Below are 25068 nucleotides of genomic sequence, written 5' to 3'. Positions count from 1 at the left end.
ATGCCCTGCTCACCTGGAGAGGGAGTTGGGACAGGCCAGTACGCTGAGAACAGGGCCAGGAAGTGCCTGGGCACGGGAGGGGAGGGGAAGTACAGCAATTCGGGGGTGGAGGGTATGGGTCAGGTGAGGAGAGGAAAGGAGAGGAGAGGAAGGGATATTGTGGGCAAGTAGAAGAGCTGCCCCTTTCCAGCTGCCAGATCCCCCATGTCATAGAATCTCTCTCCCTCACTGATGTGCCAGGTCCCTTCCCTGGGCCCCAGGACAAGCTGCCCTCCCGGAGTTCCCCTCATAGGTTGAAAATAGGGCTATTCAGGGCCTTCCAGGCACCGTCTACCCAAACAGGCCTCTTGCTCAGTCGCCTGGAGAGTGCCCCCAACTGGCCACCCCACACAGTGCTTGGCCAGCCTGTGGACAGGGCTGAGAACGAAATGGCAGCTGGAAAGGACTGGATGCCAAGAGCTCCCACTGGACAGGGTCTCCAAGCAGGGGCAGCTTGGCTTGGTGCCCATTGGGGGCACAGAGGGTGCAGGCCGATCGCGTAGATGGGCCGTTAGCCCCTGCTGAGTCTCTGGTGTTAAGGTTTGGGAAAGCGAGCCAGACGGGGGAGTTACCGACCGGGAGGAGGTGCTATGACCTGCTGCAGCGCTGCCCTGATGCACTTGGGTGGAGCGCGGCTTGCCGAGGGAGACGGCTTTCCCGGGGACTCCTCCGGCTTGAGCAGCAGCTGCTTCCTCGTCACTGCCCCCGAAACTGGTGATGAACGTGATCTTCTCTTCTTGGCCCGGGGAAGGCGAGCGAGAGCGTGAGCGGGATTCAGAGCTGGATTCTGAAGGCGACCTGGGAACAAAGTGAGAACAGGAGGGCTGCTTCACTGCGGGAGGTGGAATTTGCCAAGAGCTCCCCCAGGGGGGCAGCACACTGGGGTGGATGCAGCTTCTGGACCCCTGCTGGACCTCCCAAGGGCTGCAGCAGACCCAGCACGTACCGTAGCACCTGCTCCAGCAGGAGGTGACCTTTCCCCAGCCCAAGGGCCCCTCAGAAACAGCCAGAGTCTGTCAACTACAAGAATCCCCCTCAGAGACGGTCGCTGCAGTGGCCTCTCCCCCAGGACGGGCAGAGGCACAGCAAACCACTCCTGCCATGCCCAGCAGCTACAGGCACTCACCGTTTGTAGGGATCATATGTGGGGCTGTCTCTCCTCGCATAGCTGCAAAGAGAGAACACGTTAGGGAGAGCCTGTGGCAATGGCCAAAGAGAGATCCAAGGGGCACAGCCTGCCACGTGGCCAGCAGCCAGGCGCCCTGCGGAGTGACCAGCTGGCAGCACAGCCACGCCGCTCACCCTCCCTAGTGCCCCACTCAGTGCAGGAAGCAGGGCAGAGCTACTCCTCTTGAGTTTAACCCACCCCCCAGGGTCGCAGCCCCCCCAGACCTCATCTGCCGGTACAAGCAGGAGGGTTAGTGAGGGAGCCAAAGGCCTCTGAATGGAGCAGAGGCCTCTCCTAGAGAGGGAACGTAACCCTGGTGCACGCGGCCTGTACTGGCTCTACATGGAGGTGAGAGCACAGAGGTACCAGCGGTGGCCCACAATGCGTTACCTGGGCTGCAGGGGCCGGGTGGCTGCGAGCCCTGGACCCACAGGGCAGCCCGGCCGGACCCCTCTGCGCTGGGCAGCTGGGAACCTCACAGACCCCCGGCATGCGGGCCAGCCTTTAGCACACAACTGAGAGGGGCCACAGCTGTGTGCTAATTGGGCCGCATGCGTCCTCGGAGGTTGAGGACTGCTGCTCTAGCTCTTTGTGACGCAGACAAAAGAAGCCTGTCAGCCTATGATGGTTGAAAATTTATCAGTTGCATCAGAATTGGTTCTGGATTTAACTAAAGCCCAGGAAGGAAATGTTCCTAAGTTTGCGTCTGCTAGGGAGAAGGACGTTGTAATTAGGTCGCATCCAGTTAAACCCAGGGACCAGGCGATGCTGGTGCTTCTCTTCTGCCTGTTGCTAGTGTGTTGCTGGGTAAAGATATGACAACTCTCTTTAATCAGGTTGATATAGCCAGGGCACAAGGAGAGCATGAAAGTGATTTAACTGTGTTACCCACCAACATTGTGGAAACTTGTAACTAAATTACTGTGTGTAGAGAGCCATGTTGCCGGTGAGGAAAGCTGCAAAGGGAAGGAGAAAGCCTCTAACTATGGAGTCTAGCAGCTTGCCTAAAAGGGGGTTGTGTAAAAATCCTCCTAATGGGCCAGTGGTGATTCTGAGTGTAAGTGAAACTTAGAAGGAGGTGGTGGTGGCTCTGCAGAGCAATGCTTCTGTGGAGCAAGATAAACGTGAATTGTTGCTTAAAGACGCTCCTAAGGAGAAGAAGCCTCATGGTAGTTTTTTCAAGCAGTTTGCTGTAACTGAGGGGTGTGCAAGTAAATTAACTGATGTAGATCAGGATGAATTTCTGTCTGTAGAAGGCAACAGTTGATTGAGAGATTTATTTCAGTTCCTAACAGCCAGAATTTTTCTGTTGAAAATGGATCCGCTGACTTTGCTTTAGAAAGACCCAGTGTGAATAACTTAGAGAAGGCATCAGATGGAATGAAAATTGTCAGGGATTTGGAACAGCCCTATGATGACGACCAAGTGGCTGTGCTTGACCAGCTTGTTGGAACATGAATGTCTCCATACTGATTCTGTGAGTGAACAGTCTGGGTCTCAGGTTCAGAGGGAGGACTGAGTTGCTGAATCTACAGAGCAGGACAGCTGTGCAGTTATCTCTTGAGAATACAGGGGATGGCAGGCAAACTTTCACCCCTAGATACTTCGGATATGACTTGTAGTCTCTTAGTGGACTTGACATCTGATTCCATGTGGAAGCAGAGGTTGGTAATTAAAGGACACAAGAACCTTGAGTCTAACATGCTAGTGAAAATGGATGGTCTCTCTTTAAGACAGAGTCCAGCCTTGGAATTGGTAATTGTTAAGAATCTGAAAACTAGTAAACAAACTAGTGTCTGTGTTGATGCAGATTACCTGACTGACAGGGGAAGAAGACTTACCCATACCAAAACTGTTAGCAAAAAGGACACACCTAGCCAGCCAATGGATTCTGTTACACAGAATAGCTCATATTTTGACCTTTCAGGACAGGGAGGAAGGAAAAAACTTCATGTTGCTAACGGAAACCACAGGTTAGCCCTAAAATGCCAAAACCTCAACAGTATTGAGCCAGAGGCATGGCATAACACAAATGCTTGTAAATGTACACATGGGACAGATTTGATGTTAATATTATTGCTAACGTTAACTCTTGCGATTAGTTTGTTGCGGATACCAAAAACTGTAAAAATGTACAGTGTGCATGATCTTTTGGAAAAACCCTTGGGAGTGGTGCACAAGAACTCACTATGTGCTAGAAGCCTTTATGGGTTACTGTTTCTTTACATGACAACACACTTTATGTTAAAAGGCCTTGTGATACTGATATTTCACAGCCAGTGCCTGTAACCAGTCTTAAAACTTTTCACATCAGAGATGGCATTATAGACCTAATGTGTGTATGAAAAGGTAAACTAAGGCATACCACCCTATTGCTTTCATGGCTAAATGCCAAGATTCCTACACTATGGAGAACATTAATATCTACATTGACTTGATGTTAATTGCGTCCCAAACATTTGCCAGAGCTTGCATGGATAAATTAACTATTTTCATTAGCTCATGGCAGGATCATATGAGACCGGCAGAAATTATGCTGCAAAAGCACATCCAATCCACTATTGATCTAACCAAGTTTTACCTTGGTTTGTAAAAGAATTCAATATTGTTACTTCCATAATGAACCTTACAAAGAAAAAGCCTGTTTAAGCCAAACATGATTTTGATGAGCCATTTCTGTTATACACTGATACTTCTAAGACTGGGTCAGAAGCTGTAGTAATACAGAACCAAGAATGGGAAGCCCCTACGATGCATTCAGCAGTATCTGGGACACCCCTTCCTGCATCAATTTTGTGTTGGAGGTGTGACGTTGGCTGATTAAAATATGACCGTAGATCATTGTTGCTTCCACTGTTACACAATTGCAACAGATCTTACACAAAGTGTGTCAAAGTAAAGTGTCAACAGAAAAGTTATGATTTGCTGAGTATGATTAGGCTATTTGTATGCATGTATCATTTTTGTATCTGAAGCTATGAATATTAACTATGTACCTGTATTTCAAATGTTTGCTCATATGGAAACACCCACAAGGTGTTTAGCCAGCACATTGTGAAGGAACTATTCAAGTTGAATGGCCCATCAAAGAACACTTAACTCACAATGGAAGACGCCTAGCTACATTTAATGGACTTTCTCGTGTGATGGCCTCTATGACTAAGCGAAGCATGCATGGATACGTGACTTGCCCACGTGACTCCAAAAACCATCTTATTCCCTGTAATTTTCCAGTGAGAACAATGGGTTTTCCCTCACTTGGCAGTTCTGCAGAAAAGGACCTAGGGGTTACAGTGGACGAGAAGTTGGATATGAGTCAACAGTGTGCCCTTGTTGCCAAGAAGGCCAATGGCATTTTGGGATGTATAAGTAGGGGCATAGCGAGCAGATCGAGGGACGTGATTGTTCCCCTCTATTCGACATTGGTGAGGCCTCATCTGGAGTACTGTGTCCAGTTTTGGGCCCCACACTACAAGAAGGATGTGGAAACATTGGAAAGAGTCCAGCGGAGGGCAACAAAAATGATGAGGGGACTGGAACACATGACTTATGAGGAGAGGCTGAGGGAATTGGGGATGTTTAGTCTTCAGAAGAGAAGAATGAGGGGGGATTTTATAGCTGCTTTCAGCTACCTGAAAGGGGGTTCCAAAGAGGATGGCTCTAGACTGTTCTCAGTGGTAGCAGATGACAGAACGAGGAGTAATGGTCTCAAGTTGCAGTGGGGGAGATTTAGGTTGGATATTAGGAAAAACTTTTTCACTAGGAGGGTGGTGAAACACTGGAATGCGTTACCTAGGGAGGTGGTGGAATCTGCTTCCCTAGAAGTTTTTAAGGTCGGGCTTGACAAAGCCCTGGCTGGGATGATTTAGTTGGGGATCGGTCCTGCTTTGAGCAGGGGGTTGGACTACATGACCTCCTGAGGTCCCTTCCAACCCTGATATTCTATGAAGCTATAAACGGCCCTAGAAATATCTTCATTTTGCCTCTTTCCTGCTCAAACCTCTGGACTATGAACTTATACTAATGGGAGCATTCTAACCAAGGGATAGAGGACCTTCCAATGATTTGGAAGCAATCAGAGACTTGACTTAAGCCAGCAGTTTATTCCATCCAGGGGCTGGGAAGGGCAGGCCTGCTACAAGCCTGATCCAAGAACTTGACAATTACTGTATTTCATTCCTTTAACCAATTTTAACTCTCACCTTCCTTTTTTTCTTTTTATAAATAAACCTTTAGATTTTAGATACTAAAGGATTGGCAACAGCGTGACTATTGGGTAAAGAACCCTTTGTTTGATGGAATTGACTTTAAATAACTACTCATTAAGTTTAGTGTTTTTGGTTGTGATACAAGGACTGGAATGCCTAAGGAGACTGCTTTTCTGACTTCTTGTTAGCCAGTGTGGTGAAACAAGTTTACTTTGTTGCTGGTTTGGTATATCTTATAGGAGAATAACCACCAGTTTTGGATGTGTCTGCCCTATTTCTCAGCAGTTTGTCCTGCATTTGGTATTCTCAGTTGTGACCCACGAACGAATGGTGACACCAGCCTCCCCGCTAAAGGGGTTCAGAGGAGAGGAGTCCAGACAAGGAGAGGCAGAGACGGAAGCACATGGAACATCTGGAGCTAAGCGAGCCGCCCTGAGACCTTGAGGGACAGAGCTAATGAATTTACCAGATCACGGTCTTATAAGTTCGTGTGAGAGCAGAAGATTCCCTACCTTACACACAGACCCCTGGCCAAAGAAAGCATCACACTGCCCAGCCCCTTGGCCAGTTTGCACTAGCAGAACCCATGTGGACATAGCCTTTTCAGAGCCAGTTGTTTGAAATAACCATGATTCCAGAAGGAGTCGCTGTGTTCAGGGCTGGGGGAGCTGCCCTGACACTGCAGCAGGGGCCAGACACGGGAGACGAGAACCCAGCCCAGGCCCTTGTGCCCAGGACAGCTAGTGCCAGAGGCCCCACCCCAGCACCCTGTTGCTCGCCAGCCCCTCTGGCTGACTAGCTTGCTGCAGGGGGATGTTGCATCGTCACTGCCTTACCTGGGAGGGCTGATTTTTCTTCCTTTTAAGCGCTTCTCTCTAAACTCCCTCCTCTGTCTGCGAGAGCGACGGCCCTAGATGAGAAAGGCCCAGCGCTGAGCGGCGGAGGAAAGCCTACCAGGAACGCCCAGCCCATGGCTCAGCACTTCCATTGCTCTACCCCAGTACTAGGAGGTGGGAAATGACAGTCTGTCCCATCCAGCTCCTCTGGGCTGAGCTGCCCCAGTCTGGGTGCAGGCCAGCTGTGGGGAGTCCTGGCTAACATGGCCAGGTCTTTTAAAACCTCCTCTGCATCCCACTGCTAACCCTCTGGAAGCAGGGCCTAGCTGGAAAGCAGAAGAGCTCTCCAGAGGGCACCGCTGACCCATGGGGAAAGCAGCTTCGTCAGGCTTGGGAAATACAGGCAGACCAGAGCAGGGCTGGGAAGAGGCCTGGCTGGGACAGCCCTCCCCAGGGCTACGCCTTACCGAGTACATGGCTTTCTCCTCCTCGAGGGCTTTGGCGTGTTTAATGGCTTCTGCCTCCTCTTTGTCCTTCCGCAGCATCCTTCCGGAAAAGGAAAGAAAGCTGGCTAAGTGTGGCTGCTCCCAGAGCCTGCCCTGCTCAGCCCCTGGATGGAGGTACACAGCTCAGGGGCATGGGTGCGTTGTGACAAAGGGACTTCACTACCACAACAAGTGCTGGCAAGCAAGAGCCTCTGCTCTGCCTCCACCCTGACACAGCCCCAGCATTTGTCTCTAGCACAGGGGCGGCTACCAGAGCACTTAGGCCTTCAACGGAAGAGTCAAGGGGCTAAGCTGGGGCTGGGTCTAAAACTAGTACCAGGGTGTTACTGGCACACGGGAGGAAGCTCCAAGTCGGAGCGGTCCATGCAGCAGCAGCGTCTGGGCTGCCCCTGGAAAGCAGGGCAGGTGCCATCCAAAGGGTCTTACACTAAAATTAACTAAGCAGCCACTGCTCCCCCAGGTGCATCAGTGAAGAGAGGAGCTGCATTTAACCCTGCACCTCTCCCTGGCTCTCCTGCCACCTGGGTCAGATGCTTTGCCCCTCTATGGGAGCAGTGCTGATGCCAGAGCTGGATGCTCCTCCCCACCGAGGGCTGGCACTTCACATGTATGGTAGGTGATGCAGCAGGCAGCGAGCCAAACACATGGGGCTGCCCTGAGGCTGCACCAGCCTCTCACCGATACCTGCAGCATCCAGACAGCTGTACACATCTGCCCCAAAGCAACCTTCTCCATGCATGTGGGCAGAGGGGCAGCAGCAGCTTCCCATAAGCCAGGGCTGCCAAGGGCTTGCTGCCATGGGAGCCCCCACACCAAGCCACAGTGGGTACATCTGCCCCCTACATCCCTCAGTAGCTATAGCTCCCCTGTGTGGCTCGTGACTATGGCAATCCAACCCCCCAGAGCACCTGGTGGTGCGCCTGGAGCTCGGCTCTGAGCCCTGACTCACACGTGGGCCGTACCTGACAAAGTCCCCCTCAGCCATCCCGTACGTGGTAGCCTGTTTATTCAGGTCAGCCACCTGCTCCTGATTTAACTCATCCACGTCAACTTCCACATCTGCAAGCAGAGTACCGGTGTCAGCGTGCCTCACCATCGTTCGGGGCAGACAGCTGAGCTGGGCTGCTCTCCAGCTGCCCCGGGACCACCCGGGGTGTTGCTGGAGTATCTGCTGCACCATAGTGCAGGTGAGGTTTGAAATGTGGGGGCCACAGGACTTTCTTGGGCTTCTCAGGGAGCCTGTTTCTGGTGCTGAGCTCAGTGAACATGCCCCCTCCACCCCCACATAGTCCTCCACCCACTGCTCACAGGATTGAGGGGGTAGCACTGGGGAGCAGCCCCTCTTACCCTCCCCACTGGAACACATAGCAGCAGCTTTACCTGAGCTCAGCTGGGGAAGCAGGGACAGCAGCTCCCGCCCAACCCAGGGCTCTGCGGTCAGCCACCAGACTCCCATTCCCCAGGAGCTCTTTACAAGCCCTAAGGCAGCAGCAGGGGACAGGTCTGCAGTGGGGGATGGTGGGGGGAAGAGAACACAACCCCAGCCAGCACCCAAGGCACCTGCAAGCACCCACCGATGCATGAAGGGAGGAGGGGGCTGGGAAGGGTTGGCCAAGGTTCCCCACGTTAGCCAGGACTCCCCACAACTGCACTGCAACACACTGTTCCCCCACACCCCTCCCCTAGAGATACACACAGGCACCATGTAAAACAGGCATGTGCCCAACACACTGGGGAGTTGGCACTTGAAGGATGAACTCGTAAGCACAAGGCCTGGGAAAGCCAGTCTGTGCGTGTGGGGTGGGGAGAAAGGCTACCCAAGCACAGCCTGGACAGGCAATATCCCGAGGCAGGACTGCCTGGGCAAGCAAGACACACCAATATCCGGAATGACTTCGTCCTCATCCGTGTTGCTGTCCTCCTCAGAGTCCTCTTCGTCTCCCCGCTTCTCCAAGGAGTTCTCGAGCTCGGCCACGGTGCTGTCCTCGTATGTGTAGCCAATCGATGCCTTCTTCTCCGCAAGCCTGGGCACAAACACTGTCTGTGAACATGTACTGCCGGGGCAAGGGCACAGGGCGCACACCCAAGGTCCCTGGAGTCTTGCAGCACCAGCTTTCCCTGCTCTCTAAGGGCTGCTTTGTTGACCCCCACATTGCCTCAGTTACATTTGAAAACCCAAAGCATAGTTAATGGAGAACCACTACAGAAAGAGCCCAGGGGACCAAAGGCCTCCCCCCAGCCCCAGACACATAAGGGCATCACCTTGCCCTCCTCTGAAGCCATGCTGAGGCACCAGGCGAGGAGGTACAAGGAAAAAGGGCTCCCTTTCTTTATATTCCATCTCTTCCAATCGCTAGGCGGTGCTACGCATGCAGTCTGACTGGTTGGAATACTGGCACCAAGGCAGAAATAACCCAGTCTCAGGCTTCAGGACGAGCTGAGCACCGCAGGGTCAGGAAGGCATTGTCCCCAGTGCTATTCCTGTCCAGCAGCTTTATTATTCAGGAAGAAGAGGGAAGGACTTCCTCTGCAGCATCAGGTATCAGCCACTCCCACACTCCCTGGAAAGCCTAATTCTGAGGCAGGGCAGAGAGGAAGGACTGATGCCCCGCAGGCCCGGGGAGATGGGGCTCAGAGGGCAGCGGTTGTTCATTCTGATCCAACCTGGGGCACAAATACATTCACTTCTGTCCCCTCCAAAGCATGCCTAGAGGGGCAGCTCAGCACACACGCCACTGGGGACCAGCACTGATCCTCTTTTCTCCCATACTCACTTCTTTTTCTCATCCTCATTGGGCTTCTGGAGTCCCCCATAGAGCTCATCAATATAGATTTGATAGAGACACTGCTCCTCCGAGACTTCAGACAGAGAGACAGACAGACAGACAAGGGAGTTACATGCCAGCTTGAGGGCAAACACGGATGCCAACAGGCCTTGATTACAGCTGAGCGACAGTGCTCATTCGAGGTGACACAGGTAAGAGGGAGCCTCTCCTGTATGTATCATCAAACCACATGAGCAGAGCAGGATCCCTGCCTCAAGAGCCGGGTGGGCATAGGGGAACGGGGATGGATTGCTGATCCTGAATCCTAGAAGTCATTGGTTGGAATGCAGCCTTGCCCAGGAGCAGCTGAAAGCTGTTACCAGCTGAAGTCTGCTTGAGGACTCCTAGGTGAAGAGCTGGGTGACACGTGCAAGTTACCAAATGTGCACTAACTACCCTCTCAGTGTTATTCTTGGCAGAGAACCCAAGAGTCGAATGGGCCATGAGGGGGAGGGAGGGTCCCTTCCTCCTTCCCAGAGGGGCTCCTGGAAGAGCACAGCAGAGCAGAAGTTCACAGAGTGGTGTCAAGAACCATGCCCTGCTGTTACCAGCTGATACCTCTCACCAGAGCCAGTTTCTCCTCACAGCATTGCCCCCAAGGATGTCTCCGTGCCCCAGAGGACAGTGGTCTCCAACAGACACTTACTGCCAGCGAAGTCGTTCTGCACCAGACCCCTGTAGCGCTCGTAGTTACACTTCCTCTCATCCGACTCCTGCTCAGGAGAGCTGAGAAGCAAGAACACACACTGGCACCAGGAGACTACTGGGCAGACAGGACAGAACTAAAGGTGACCAGCTCAGAAGCACCTCAGTGACCTAGCAGCCCATGGCCCATTTCCACAAGTGACTTCCTGTGAGATTCAGACTCGCATGTCACATCTCAGCAAAGCACTTATGGAAATTGGACCCTAAAGCAATTGCGGCTGCATTCTGCTAACTCCACTGTTCAAACAGCGCGACATTAACCCCTTGGTGGCCATCCCCGTGCATCAATGACTTCCATGGGCTATTAACAGACCTCAGCAGGACGCTGCACGGGAGTCTCCATAGGCAAGGCTGAAGCTAGCTCTCCTTTACCAAACTGATGCGACTCTCCCTCCCCTGAAACCCAGTTGGCCTAAAGTTTCACAGGGGACAACATGCCTAGAATTCTGGGAAATCTGGGGTGCTTGGGAGATATGCACGGTCACCCCCACTTACAACTGACTTGGCTTAGAAACATTAAGTTCAGAGAAGACGAGCTCTGAGAGGGGAGAGCTGGCTGGTGAAATTTAGTTATTGAAGCTGTTTCTGCAGGACTCAGTAGAGACTTTGTAGAGTCTGGATGGGAGGAGCGGCAGATGGAGGGGATGGGCAGGAAGGGAACCCATTTAGAAGTCTACTGACCATTTCCCAAATAAACCCACCTCCAGCCCAGTCCACCCAATGTAGCTCTCTCTACACCAGGATGGGAAGCAGGGAGCCACATGGGCAGAGCTGTGCAGGGACAGAGCCTGCTCCTTTCATCTGGCAGACTCCAGAGTCAACTGCCTTGGCAATTCTTACCAAATTTTTAAACTAAGGGAGATCCAGCTCTGACTCAAGCATTAAAGGGGGCTGGGAAGTACCAGAGATCAGTTGTTCAAGGGAAAACCCCATTTAGTGACGTTCTGTTCCAAAATGGACTCTGTAAATGGATCTTTCTACTTAGCTCTGCTCCATATGTGAACAGATAGCCTTCCCCATCAATGATTTTGGCTTTTCTTAGGGCTGCAGAGCCAATAGAGCAAAGACTTCAACCACAGCAGCCCTGCTTGCTTTGTTCCCATCAGCCACACCTGGGCAAGCTCATGGAGCTGCCCTGGGCCCCTTATTTGTTTGGCAGAACATTATAGCAATGAAATGTGAAAAGAGACCCTGGTATTACTCCAAGCCTGGGTCAGGTCTGCAGAGCCGGCAGATGGGGAGGAAGGAGGAAACAGGAAACAGTCTTTTTACTTGGAAGCCAAGCACACTCAACCCAGAACCAATCAGAAACATGGAATCCCAGTGCCACAGGGTCCTTGCAGAGCTATGTTAAGCAGATCCACGCTTGGAGAACCCGCTGCAGCACCCCATCATCACCAGTGTTGGACAGCCTGGAAAGTCAGGGGTCAGGTTACATTTACCAACCCTATGTCCTAAGGGATACCAACAGCAACAACACGGAATGCTCCCGAGACCCCCTGGTCTGCACTGATCACCCAGCACTCTATGCCCTGCTAGAAAGGAAGAGGTTGGGGGCTTCCGGAGCATTGCTCCCAAGCAGCACTCCATGGAAATGGCTTACATTGGGTTGAGCAGTGGTGGAGTGTACATGGGAATGTAGTCCAGGTGAGCTCGCACATCAAACCGGTCGATCATGTTGTTCGTATCACCTTGCCAGGGCATCCTGCAGCAAGACAGCAACAGACAAACCAAAGTCATTTAGTACCTCAACTGGGACAAATGACAGACCTGCCAGAGACAAACTGCTATGAAGAAGAAGGCAGAGGTGCTGGGGCACTCCGTCTAGACCCAACGTAGTTCAGTCCCGTGACATCTGTGTACTGGCTCTGCTGCATGGCACACAATGGGACACGCTCTTAGCCAGAGCCAGCGTGTAGTGACAATCGGAGCATAGTAGGTATACCCAGGTATAAGCCTAACCGTGGGAAAGTGGATAAAACTTCATCAAATGTCACAATAATCTATAACAATAACGGTGCCAAACGGAGACAGAAAAACAAAATGAGTCTAAATAGAAAGGCCTCCTGATATAACTCAAGTATGTGAGATGGACATCATGCCCGGTAAACAAAAAAGCATGGGACCGGAAATCAATAACCCCAAACTGGTGTGTCAAAAACTAAGCCTAACTGATTAACAAAATAATGAAGGAGTCTGCTATTCCTTTCATCACTGTGTCTCGGGATCCTCAAAAGGAAAGATTTTAGGGGGGGAAAAAAAATCAACAAGAATGATGCTGGGTGACTAAAACAAGGAGGAGTGATGGCTGCTACCCCCACCATCTTCTGAAACACTGGTATCCACCATACCACCGCTAAGCCTGGGGCATTCTAATCCCAAGAGAAGTCCAGACCAAACCAGGCCAAAGAGACGGACCCAGATGACAGCGCCACCTCCACCGGCTAAATCCTGAAAATTATCTGGGATATGAGATTGTTGTCCCGCACCTCCTTGTGCACCTTTGTCCTTCTCTGCCTTATTTCTTCTCTTTCCTATCCCTCTCCCATTGCCTTCTATTTAATAAGAGTCTGGTTTAGCAGGCGAAGACTGTAGATTTTGTAAACACCGCGGTAAGCCTGTGATCAGACAGGCAACTAAAGGCTCAGCCCTAAACAGCCTGATGCTGGTACAAGTTTGCCAGGTCTTAAAGAGGCCTGTGTTTTTCTAGCAGTGTTTGTCTTGTCTTCTAGGAAACAGGAATAGACCTTAACAACAACAACTCCAGCCCATTTTTTCTCTTTTCCCCAAAAAGAACAATTATCTTTGATAACATCTAAGAGACTGTCACACAAGGGATTTTTCCCCTTCTAAAAATGGTCTCCAGGGGAAGGGAAAGGGAACAAGGGATACTGTTGCAATAAAAGCCTTACTTAATACTTTACATTTCAAATGCTTCTACTCTTTCTACTTCTGCATCTTGTTAAGGAAAAGTTAGCACATGTGACTCCATTTTGGTTTGAGGCCCACCATTGTTTAAATGCCAGCACATCATACACCAGGAGGAGTAATCCTTAGATATTGAATCCCTGTGAAAATCCTCCTCCTCATCTTCAGCCTGCCTTGACTCCCAGTATCTGGTTTTTGTCAGTCTCTAACTCCCTGTCTTTTGGCCTTGATGTGAGGCCTCCCATCCTAATAATAAAAGTTACTAATGCATGGCTTTAGGACCATGCTGTGTAATTAACATACTGGTATAGCACGAGGAATGCACCAAGCAGGGATAGGTGGTAAATAAGACAAGGGTTTGTTTATTGGCTAACGTTTCCGATGCACGAGGGCAACATGCTTTGCTAAAAAGTATATAACCTTTGTATAATCTGCATTCAGGGTCCCCTCCTGGCTAGCAGGGGGGCACCACGCTCGAGCGTAATAAACTTAGTGTCTTTTGGGAACTCTGCAGTTGTGGACTTTGTTTCTGTGCCTCAGCCTAGATTCGAACTGTGCGTGACCTACCAGGTGTAATTCGCAGCACTGGTGTGCGTGTCCTACCAGGTGTAATTCGTAGCACTGGTGTGCGTGTCCTACCAGGTGTAATTCGTAGCACTGGTGTGCGTGTCCTACCAGGTGTAATTCGTAACAATCTATAACAAAAAGCTAGAGGGATTTTTAATTGTATGTTTGCCATGGCACTAAGCAGGCTGAGGTCTCTGTATACCAAACCCTGAACCTTGATTAACACTCTGCCCAGGTAACGTGACCACCTTTGACTCTTTGACCAATTTATTCCACCTAAATTAGTACAAGCAGCCACCTGTTACCCTGAGCCTTAGTGCCATCCCTTCGAGAGTCTTGTTCTTCACCTCAGCAGGGCGAAGTAGTCCAGCATAAAAACACTGGTGCACTTGGACTTTCATACTTTACTCACCACCCCAGTGGGGAGGAAGACAAGTGAACTTGTTTTGTGTAACGGGTATCTCCTCAGAGGTGCTGCCAAAAGAAATTCCTGGGGCTTGTGGGATCCTTTAAAATAAAGTGCAAGGGAGGGGCCTCTGCTCATTATTAACATTAGGAATTGTCCACATAGTGTGCTCTCTGCTGGAAAACACTAGTGAAAACTGAGCACTCAGGAGGGGAAGGAGGCAGAGCCAGACACCTCAGAACAGCTTGTTCCTGCGTATTTCACTCAGACTTGGCAGCTGGCGGAAAGATCCTTCATGCCCGTCCCTCCAATGAAGAGCAGAGAACGCAGCCAGCCCAGCTGACTGCCCACCCATCAATGAGTGCCCTGAAAGAGTGGGGAAGAGCCAACTGGATGTTCCTGCTTCTCCTAAAGGTAAACACCAGGCAGAGCCTGGTTTCAGAGGCACCTCTATCCAGCAAGATGCAGCACTTGCCCCACTCCTGGGGTGGGGAATGGGAGACATCTTTGAACTTGTCTCAGTTTGAAAAGAGGCCACCTTGCCTCAGGGAGGATAAAGAGTCAGAAGGAGCCATGAGGAGGGAGGGTCTGAGCCTAGACAGTCTCCCCTCAAACCACTGTCCCACAGTCAGCCTGTGCCCAAGAGAACAGTTCCCTGTGGTCTCCCACCCCTCAAAACAAACCTGCGGCAGGACCCCAGCTCCACAAACAGGTTTGGCTAAGGCCTTGCCTGCCTCATGTATAGGGCCCTACCAAATTCATGGTCCATTTTGGTCAATTTCTTGGTCATAGGATTTTAAAAATCATAATTTCCTTATTTCAGATATTTAAATCTGAAATTTCACGATGCTGTACCTGTAGGGGTCCTGACCCAAAAGTGGGGGTGTCGCAAGGCTATTGTAGGGGGGTTGTGTTATTGCCACCCTTACTTCTCTGCTGCTGCTGGTGGCACTGCCTTCAGAACTGGGCAGCCAGAGTGTGGCCGCTGCTGGCCAGCAGCCCAGCTCTGCAGGCCGCGCCACTGCCAGAAGCAGCACAGAAGTGAGAATGGTATGGTATTGCTATCCTTACCTCTGACCTGCTGCCCTCAGCCAGCAGCTGCCACTCTCCGGCCGCCCATGGCCACCCTTACTTCTGCGCTGCTGCTGGCGGTGCTGCCTTCACAGCTGGGTGCCTGGCCAGCAGCCGCTGCTTCTTTCCACCCAGCTCTGAAGGCAGCTCAGAAGTAAAGGTCGCGATATTGCCACCTCCATAGAATAATCTTGCAACGCCCCCACTCCCCCCATCACCTTTTGGGTCGGGACCCCCAGTTTGAGAAACGCTGGTCTCCCCTGTGAAATCTGTGTAATATAAGGTAAAAGTACACAAAAGACCAGATTTCACAGTCCGTGACGCGTTTTTCACAGCTGTGAATTTGGTAGGGCCCTACTCATGTACCTTGACTTATTACAGGGAGAACTAGCCATTTCCACAGTCTCCACTGTTCCTGGGGATTGGACCCAAGGTCCCTGTGTTGAGATGCTGATCATATTCCCCAAGGATGGGGTAGGGAGAGGGGGGAAGGTCACTCCCTAGGGTACAGAACTGTACTCACAAGATGGCATGCCCCTGCCAAGCCGACGTTGACCTTTGCATAGTCGAGCTGGCAGGTAGCATGCTCAAGGGACAGTCAGCCTGAAGTGCAGACAGCAAAGGAGCTTCAGGTACAACAGGCCCCAAGCCTCCCACCAATTCTGGGGGGTTTACAGTCACTTCTTCCCACCTTTTAAAGAGATTTCTACAGTGCTGTGTGAACATGAGGGGAAGAAACTGGCCACAGAAGGGACTCAGCATCGCTGACCATGCACAAAAGCAGACAAACAGGAACACTCCAGACCTTCCCCCTCTTCTCCTTCACTTGGTCACCTTACGGGATCCCACTAGCAGTACAACAGATACACCGAAGAGAGCAAGTTGATGGTGCCCCTTCGAGGGCCTTCCAGCCACAATCCCCAGCTGCTTCACTATGCTCCCTGCCTGTCAGTGCAGAGCTAGCAGGCAGGGCCCGCTCAAGCTACTCACATGTTGACAGGACTTTCAGCTGCAAGAGCAACGGCAGAATCCAAGTGGACCTTACACGCCCGGCCATGCACTTGGAGGAACTGAGCTGGGTCCTTTTTCTGGAAGAAGCACAAACAGCGAGATGTATAAGGCTGGCATTTTACAGGATCTGGTCAGTTTGAGCAAGGCACCAAGTTATGCAGACACTGAATGGCCGAGTCCAAAGCCTTTGTAAGGGGTTTAAGCATTCATTAAAGTTACAAGTGAAATCCCTTCAGAGCAGAGAGTCTGACAGTACCATGTGCAGGGGGGTGTTAAACACATCCTGGGGATCTCAGGCAGCAGCAGTTAAAGTGCCGAGCTACACTGAAAAGCAACAATAGAAGCAGCCCCTGCTTACTCGAATCTGCCTCATGTGCTTATCGGGGGCAAGCCTGATGCCTTTAGTGACAAAAATTTTCACTGCTCTTAGCCCTGCAGAGCCAGCACAGCTGAGACAGAAGGAGCTGGATTCGATTCCTTCGTATGTGTCAACCAGTTTGCTTCCTACGCTGCAAGCAGTTGCACTTGAGCACATCCAGGAAAGGCTAAGGGACTGCACAAGTGGTACAGCAGAGCCGGCTTGGCCTGCAGAACCTTTGTTACTGGTGCTGCTGTGCAACAAAAGAATCAAGGTTTGCTCACAGATCCCAGGTGAATTCTGGGATGCTGGCAGCTAGAAAAAAAAAACATTTTACTTGTAAACCGAGCAGCCTTGATATGGCGTTAACCATGGCTCAGAGCAGGACTGCATTTTAGAGAGGGACACACCACAGGGAAGCAGGCCAAAGAGCTGATCCAAGAGTCAAGCTGCAGATCAGGCACTCCTGCATGTGGAGTGTTTCCTGTAATCCTGCTCTGTTCTTCCAGAAAGGAAATTGAACGTGCAAGAATTCAGTTCTACATAATGCCTCACAAGAGCACAGCAGGCCAACAAACCATGATAACCACACAGCCCGCCAGTCAGCATCACAACTCTGCATCCCTCTCCTTGGAGCAGCCCAGCATGCTGCTCTGCGGTCACAGCACCTCTGAGACAGTTCTGCCTGCTGAAACAGAGGTTGCTCAGGAAGTCAGACGTTGGTATGGGATTCAACATGTATCAATTCACTTAGGCAGAGGGGGACTGCAGCTCTCAGGCGAGGGCTGAGCTCCCAAAGCAATAGGAGTGGCTGCCACAAGGCCTCGTTCCATTTTAGCTTTGGAGGGAGGCACAATGAATATTGCACCTGCCCCAGCAGAGCATCAAGAGTCCAGGCCCACACTGTGCACAGGGAAAGCCGATACTTTCACAGACACTTTAATTTTTCCCTGCGAGACATCATAATGTGGTTTGTAGCCACCTGACCTACAGCAAAACCCCACAGCACAGAGGTGTCTCTAGCCCGAGGCAAACAGACTTGGCACTAACCGTCCAGGCCTAACTATCATTAAAGGCAAAAACTTAAAGCAAGAGTAAAGTCACAGAAATGAGGAAGGGCCGAAGGTCCCAGCAGTAGCAGACACACACCTTGGACGCTTCCTGTGCGTGCTTTGCAACTGAACAGCAATATGTAAAGCTGCATAAAGCCAGACATGGGAACAGAAAACAACAGGAGCAGTACCCAACCCGACAGCAAAGGCCACAGACCGGGATGGCGGGGGCGGGGCCGGGACTGTGCAGGGGCACTCACTATTTTCTCATAGTATTCTCTCCGACGCTCAGCTCGTTTCTTGTAATCGACCATCATCCCACGGAGCTTGCGCTCATGTTTCCGGGCTTCGTGCCACATCCTGCTGTCTGCAAGCTGTCAAAGGGAAGGAACACAGAACTGAGTAAAAGCAACAACCTCTCAGCATTCCCAGAGACTGGGGTGCACTCTAGGATGTGTGCACACAGCCGAGGAGAGAAACGCAGACTCCACTCTGCACACAGACACCAACAAGCTCAGTGACTGAGAGTTACGGGTTAATCCAGGAACACACATTGTTGCAGAGAGCTGCAGCGGATGCCACAGCCATCACCAACAGCTACAATCAAACATTCCCCCAAGCCTCAGCCCCAGGGGACCAATCACACAATGCAGATGTTAAGGGCTTGTCTACACTTACACCGGTGCAGCTGTGCTGCTGAAGCACTTAGTGAAGACACTACCTACACCAATGGGAGAGCTTCTCCTGTTGGCGTAGCTACTCCACATCCCCAAGTGGTGGTAGCTACGTTGACAGGAGAAGCCCTCCCATCCACACAGTTCTGCCTACACCAGAAGGTTGGTCAGTAGAACTTCGTCACTCATGGGTGTGAATTTTCCACACTTCTGAGCAACATAGTTATACCAACATAAATTTGTAGTGTAGACTAGGCTAAGTATTTTAGGGTAGAAAAACATCACGCTGCTCTCCTCATTCCAGGACCAGGAGGCTGAAAGAGATCATAATCAAAAGGAAAAATCGGCTACATGGCACCCACCCTGAGAGACTCCAAGATCATAAAGTCTTAGGCAGAAGGGTACAGAGGAGAGCATCAGGCAAGGGCCATGAATAGGAGAGTCAGAGCATCCTGGACAAGTGGGCTGAACACAAGAATGGCCAGACTGGGTCAGACCAATGGTCCATCTAGCCCAGTATCCTGTCTTCCGAGAGTGGCCAATGCCAGAGTTTCAGAGGGAATGAACAGAACAGGCAATTATGTCGATCCATCCCTTGTCGTCCAGTCCCAGCTTCTGGCAATAACCGCAGCAAGGGGTCTATCTGGTCTCTACCTGAGGAGGTGGAAACCAGCCTCTTGGCTTTGAGACTGGCCAGTCAGGTTACTGTAGTAAGGTTACTACAGTCACAGAGCACCAATGACAATGCACTGAGATTAGAGAGACAGGCATGAAATAAAAGGAGAAAAACATCTTAGCACAGGGACAGCTATTCCAAAGGAAATACACCACAAGAGGGAGCGAGCGGGGCAGCAGGAACACCGACTCGGCCAGGATACCTCTCTGCCCCCCCCATCACCATGGCATCTGAGCATGTCAATCTTTCATGTACCTATACCCATGCCCCAGTAAGGCAGGGCAGGACTATTACCCCCATTTCACAGATGGGAACTGAGGCCCAGAGAGACTAAGTGACTTGCCCAGAACCACACAGGATGTTTGTGATGGGGCAGGAATTGACCCCAGGGTTCCCACAGCTCAGGCTCGTGCTGTAGCTACTGGGCCATCCTTCCTCTGAAGGCTGAGGGCAAGCCAGACAGGTGCTTGCATTGTGAGCATCCCAAAGACACCCTGCAGACGTGGGCTGCGCTTACATCAGTACAAGCCCTGAGAGCCCTGGGCTGGAGGCAAAGGACTGAAAAGCCCCATTAGCTCACCTCCAGTCCACTTTACACCACACGTTCAGGCCTTTCCCCGCCCACAAATTCCCCCCAGAACAGTTACCCAGCCCATCCGCAGAGACACTCTGAGTGCCCAGCCGAGCGAGGGTGGGTGGGGGGTTAATCACAAGAGACACCTCAGAGAGGTCACAAGCTGGAGAAGGGCAATACTCACAGAACAGCAGCGTGGAGACCTGGGAGCAGCAGCTGCGTGCTCACTCAGCACAGCCCATGAGCCAAGGGAAAAGGAGCCTAAACAAAGAGAACACTGCAGGTCAGCAACCTGGGCAGGCACACCACAGGGCTACAACAAAGAGAGCGAAGGCCAGGGGTCTCTGAGTGTGGGGGGATGGGGGTCCCTCCCTCAAGGGGACACATGCTGTGTGCAGGAGCAGCTCTGTCCTCCGCACAGGTTCACTAGAATCACTTGACTGACCGCAGCACAGAACAGGAGGTGCGCTGCCCCCAATCTGGGGAGGCTGCAGAAATGGGCTAGGAGTTCTTCCAACTCTGCAGGGAAAGGTCTCTGCTATGAGCCCTGGCCCACACATTCACACTCAATATCACAGCCAAGACATGAGGAGAGTCAGGCTAGCCAGGAGCTCCACTGGCTGAGCAGTCTTTGCTGCTGCTTCTACCCCAAACTTACTCGGGAACCCCCCCAGGAGCCCAGCTCTGTCAGCTCCAAGTTTGCCATCTCTAGCCTGAGGGGTAAGGGCAGAAGGCTTTCCTCACTATTAATGGACCTACTGAAGGAATATTCCCGATCCAAGAGAGGCAGCGGCTACATCATGCCTTGTTGATCTTCTCTCTGAAAAAGCTGACAAGCTCCTGCATGGAAAGGGCATAGGATGGGCAGAAGTTAAAGCTGAGTAGCTTTCACCTAGACAGCAGCAGCACCCATCTCATCCTACACCGGGGGGCAGCGCCCAGGCACCAGCACCCCCATTCCCTGCCCCGCATGAGGGGGCAGCACCTACACACTGGCAACCCCCACTACCCTGCCCCACAGCACTCAGGGAGACAGTGCTTAGATATCAGCTCCCTGCATCCCCCACCACACTGGTGGGAGGGGGGCAGCAGGACGCATAGAGCTTAAGAGCAGAAGGGCCCACCAGATGATCTAGTCTGACCTCCTGTGTGTCACAGGCCACCCACACCACTCAGCACCCACACCACAAAACCCAACAACTGAAATTAAACCTAAATTAAACAACCTAAGCATTGCAGTCCACAGGAGACGAGACTATTACGTGCCACAGGCAGAGAACAGGAGGGACTAAGGGGCACCCACAATGGCAGGGAAATGATTCCGTGAGATATACCCAGATAATCCTGGCAAGTGACCAACACCCACACGCTGCAGAGGAAGATGAAAAAACCCCAAGGTTCCTGCTACTCTGACCCGGGAGAAAATTCCTCCTCCACCCCACATATGGCAGCCAGCAAGACCCCAAGCCTGTGAGCAAGAACCAGCCAGCCAAGCACTTGAGAGAGAGAGTGCTCAGTGTCACCTCACCAAATAGCCCCTCTCCACCTAGAGCCATGCTTGAGGCATCAAAGGAAGGAAGCCAAAAAAAAAAAAAAAAAGCCCAGAATACTTTGAAGAAAACAAAATCCCTTCCTGACCCCAGCAGGCAGCTGGCTGAAGCCCTGATGCACAAACTTTTAGGAACATGACGCACAAATCAGAAGGGAGCACCAGGGCTGTTGAGCCCTAGCCTATCATAAGCAATCCCGTCATACAATCACACTCAAATTTCATAGAACAGTAGGACGGGAAGGGAGGACTAAATATTACCTAGACCAGTGGTTCTCAACCTGCGGCCCAATCAACACACAGCTGCGGCCCACATGACACTTAGGGCCATACAGGTAGTATTGGATGTGGCTCATATAACACATTATGGACTGCATATGTGGCCCATAATGGTAAATAGGTTGAGAATCACGGGCATAGACCACCCCAACAGCTGTTTGTCTAACCTGCTCTTAAAAATCTCCAACGATGGAGATTCCACAACATCCCTAAGCAATTTATTCCGGTGCTTAACCACACTGACAGGAAGTTTTTCCTAATGTCTTGCACGGGTTCTCACAACACATTTTTTGGTGGCCTCAGAGGGCATCCACTAACTCTTGCTGGTGGCTGCTTTGATAATTTTTCCTAAAATACTTAACTAACTTTAGGAAAAAACAAATAAATATGCACTTGTCCATGTCCAAATCATTGTAATTTATTTATGTAGGGTTTCTTTTTTTGTTTTTTTACAGATTCAGTAATAACTACACTTGTCTCTATTTAGAGAGTAGAAAGCCAAATAGGGTGCTTTGCACGTTCTCGTATTTTTTTGTTGTTTCCTTTGCTTTTTTGGTTGTGGTGGGGTTTTTTTTTTTGTTTTTTTTTTTAAGACTTGCTACCTAGTAAGTCTGCTTGGTACGTTTGTTAATGTAGCTTTTCACAGCAGCACACTTGTTAGCTAGCTGGAAGACAGTGAAAAGTGACATTAACAAACATACAAATATCACTTTTCACAACAGATGTACTCAGCCCAAGCCAGGGGACAAATTAAGCCTTGGATGGGGAGATGGGTAGGGAGGCAATGAGGGCCAGGGGTGATGGGGTGGATGGGTGAGGGGCCAGGGACAGCAGCAGGGGCCAGAGGTGATAAGGAGGGGATGAGCCCAAAGACCAGTGGCCAGGGGATGGAGCCTGCTGCTGTGCAGCCAAAGCCGAGAGCCCGAAGCCCCACGCTCAGAGCCAGTGGCCGGAGCCCGCTGCTGCTCAGCCAGAGCCTGCAGCCTGCCACACCAGTGCTGAAGCTGGAAGCCTGAGCCCCACTGGCCCTGGGAAGGTGGAGAACTCACACCGGCTGTCTGCTCATCCAGCGTTTGTGGCTCAAGAATGGGGTAAGCCCCCCCCCAAATCCCTGCCCAGGATGCTGTGGCCGCAAAAGCCCCTGGCAGCTGCATGCAGCCATGGTGGCGGCATTTGAGAAACGCTGATCTAGAGCCCTGTGGGGATACAAAATTTATATCTATGGCTGCGGATATCCGTGGATATAAAGCAGATCTGTGGAACTGCAGGGCTCTACCAGTAACCTGCCGCGGTGACAGCAGCAGCGGGTTCGGCTGCCGCTCGCAGGAGCCAGTGCCCAGTACAGGCAGCTCCTCCATTTTGGCTGTACTGCCGCCCTGCCCCACCACTGATCGCCCCATCCTCAGCCTGCCCCACACCAAGGCGGGGGGGGGGGTCGGGGGACGTGTGCACGTATCCCGGTACCATTAGCCCCAGAGCCTGCCCGCCCCGGGGAGATGGGGGGGGGGAACGTGCCCCAGCTCCCGTCAGCCCCCCAGCCCCGCCCCGGGGAGATGGGGGGGGGGAACGTGCCCAGCTCCCGTCACCCCCCCCCCAGCCCCGCCCCGGGGAGATGGGGGGGGGGGAACGTGCCCAGCTCCCGTCACACCCCCCCCAGCCCCGCCCCGGGGAGATGGGGGGGGAGGAACGTGCCCAGCTCCCGTCACCCCCCCAGCCCCGCCCCGGGGAGATGGGGGGGGAACGTGCCCAGCTCCCGTCACCCCACCCCCCAGCCCCGCCCCGGGGAGATGGGGGGGGGGAACGTGCCCAGCTCCCGTCACCCCCCCATCCCCGCCCCGGGGAGATGGGGGGGGGGAACGTGCCCAGCTCCCGTCACCCCCCCAGCCCCGCCCCGGGGAGATGGGGGGGGGGAACGTGCCCAGCTCCCGTCACCCCCCCAGCCCCGCCCCGGGGAGATGGGGGGGGGGAACGTGCCCAGCTCCCGTCACCCCCCCAGCCCCGCCCCGGGGAGATGGGGGGGGGGAACGTGCCCAGCTCCCGTCACCCCCCCAGCCCCGCCCCGGGGAGATGGGGGGGGGGAACGTGCCCAGCTCCCGTCACCCCACCCCTCAGCCCCGCCCCGGGGAGATGGGGGGGGGGGAACGTGCCCAGCTCCCGTCACCCCACCCCCCAGCCCCGCCCCGGGGAGATGGGGGGGGGGGAACGTGCCCAGCTCCCGTCACCCCACCCCCCAGCCCCGCCCCGGGGAGATGGGGGGGGGGAACGTGCCCAGCTCCCGTCACCCCACCCCCCAGCCCCGCCCCGGGGAGATGGGGGGGGGGAACGTGCCCAGCTCCCGTCACCCCACCCCCCAGCCCCGCCCCGGGGAGATGGGGGGGGGGAACGTGCCCAGCTCCCGTCACCCCACCCCCCAGCCCCGCCCCGGGGAGATGGGGGGGGGGGAACGTGCCCAGCTCCCGTCACCCCACCCCCCAGCCCCGCCCCGGGGAGATGGGGGGGGGGAACGTGCCCAGCTCCCGTCACCCCACCCCCCAGCCCCGCGGAGATGGGGGGGGGGAACGTGCCCAGCTCCCGTCACCCCCCCCCAGCCCCGCCCCGGGGAGATGGGGGGGGAACGTGCCCAGCTCCCGTCACCCCCCCCCAGCCCCGCCCCGGGGAGATGGGGGGGGAACGTGCCCAGCTCCCGTCACCCCCCCAGCCCCGCCCCGGGGAGATGGGGGGGGGGAACGTGCCCAGCTCCCGTCACCCCACCCCCCAGCCCCGCCCCGGGGAGATGGGGGGGGGGAACGTGCCCAGCTCCCGTCACCCCACCCCCCAGCCCCGCGGAGATGGGGGGGGGGAACGTGCCCAGCTCCCGTCACCCCCCCCCAGCCCCGCCCCGGGGAGATGGGGGGGGAACGTGCCCAGCTCCCGTCACCCCCCCAGCCCCGCCCCGGGGAGATGGGGGGGGGGAACGTGCCCAGCTCCCGTCACCCCCCCAGCCCCGCCCCGGGGAGATGGGGGGGGGAACGTGCCCAGCTCCCGTCACCCCCCCAGCCCCGCCCCGGGGAGATGGGGGGGGGAACGTGCCCAGCTCCCGTCACCCCCCCAGCCCCGCCCCGGGGAGATGGGGGGGGAACGTGCCCAGCTCCCGTCACCCCCCCAGCCCCGCCCCGGGGAGATGGGGGGGGAACGTGCCCAGCTCCCGTCACCCCCCCCCAGCCCCGCCCCGGGGAGATGGGGGGGGAATGTGCCCAGCTCCCGTCACCCCACCCAAGTTTCCTACCTGCGGCGCCACCAACCACTCACCTGCGGAGGGGCGCGGCAAATTGACCCGGAACCGGAAAAGGGAGAGACTCGCCCCGTCGGCGGTTGGCTGGTGCCGATCACGTGGCTCAACCTCCTCAGCTAATGGCTGCCCCTTCCCCACTGGGGCCCGCCCTGCGGGGTGGGGCCGGGCTGGGATAAACTGGCGGGGGTGGGGGGTAGAGAGGCGCCTGCGCAGTCGCTCTAGGGGCCCTCGCGCGGGTGGGGCGTGGAGCGCTAAGCAGGAGCGCGGCGGGGGGCGGGGACTCGACTCGCTCCTGGCCGCCGGGTCCTTGGCGCGGCGCGTTCGGGGCTGCGGGCCAGTGAGTCGCTCTGGGCTCCGAGCGAGGG

General features: G+C 53.8%; 1 protein-coding gene across 3 annotated transcripts in view; it reads right to left on the bottom strand.

The window, feature by feature from the left end:
• CLASRP (CLK4 associating serine/arginine rich protein) overlaps nucleotides 1–24772 on the bottom strand; it is a 42173-nt gene extending 17401 nt beyond the window's left edge. The window contains exons 1-14 of one of the 3 annotated variants that reach the window (XR_014709317.1): nucleotides 24721–24772; nucleotides 20364–20444; nucleotides 19789–19865; nucleotides 17941–18054; nucleotides 16250–16347; nucleotides 11891–11992; nucleotides 10229–10308; nucleotides 9532–9616; nucleotides 8636–8781; nucleotides 7720–7816; nucleotides 6719–6797; nucleotides 6252–6325; nucleotides 1166–1207; nucleotides 616–837 (exon numbers count right to left, since the gene is read on the bottom strand). Coding sequence is in view for 2 of the 3 variants with exons in the window: in XM_084612494.1 (XP_084468620.1) it covers nucleotides 616–837; nucleotides 1166–1207; nucleotides 6252–6325; nucleotides 6719–6797; nucleotides 7720–7816; nucleotides 8636–8781; nucleotides 9532–9616; nucleotides 10229–10308; nucleotides 11891–11992; nucleotides 16250–16347; nucleotides 17941–18039 (1124 nt within the window). In the remaining variant the exon portion in view is untranslated. The remainder of the gene's footprint in view (nucleotides 1–615; nucleotides 838–1165; nucleotides 1208–6251; nucleotides 6326–6718; nucleotides 6798–7719; nucleotides 7817–8635; nucleotides 8782–9531; nucleotides 9617–10228; nucleotides 10309–11890; nucleotides 11993–16249; nucleotides 16348–17940; nucleotides 18055–19788; nucleotides 19866–20363; nucleotides 20445–24720) is intronic. The other 2 variants (XM_084612494.1, XM_084612495.1) reach the window with 2 other exon arrangements.
• Nucleotides 24773–25068: the final 296 nt, after the last annotated feature.

Source organism: Lepidochelys olivacea (assembly GCF_965140295.1).
Source record: "Lepidochelys olivacea isolate rLepOli2 genome assembly, chromosome: 23".
NCBI classification, from domain to species: domain Eukaryota; kingdom Metazoa; phylum Chordata; order Testudines; family Cheloniidae; genus Lepidochelys; species Lepidochelys olivacea.
The sequence above is the reverse complement of the archived record's forward strand: the minus strand, read 5'-3'. Positions and strand labels throughout refer to the sequence as shown.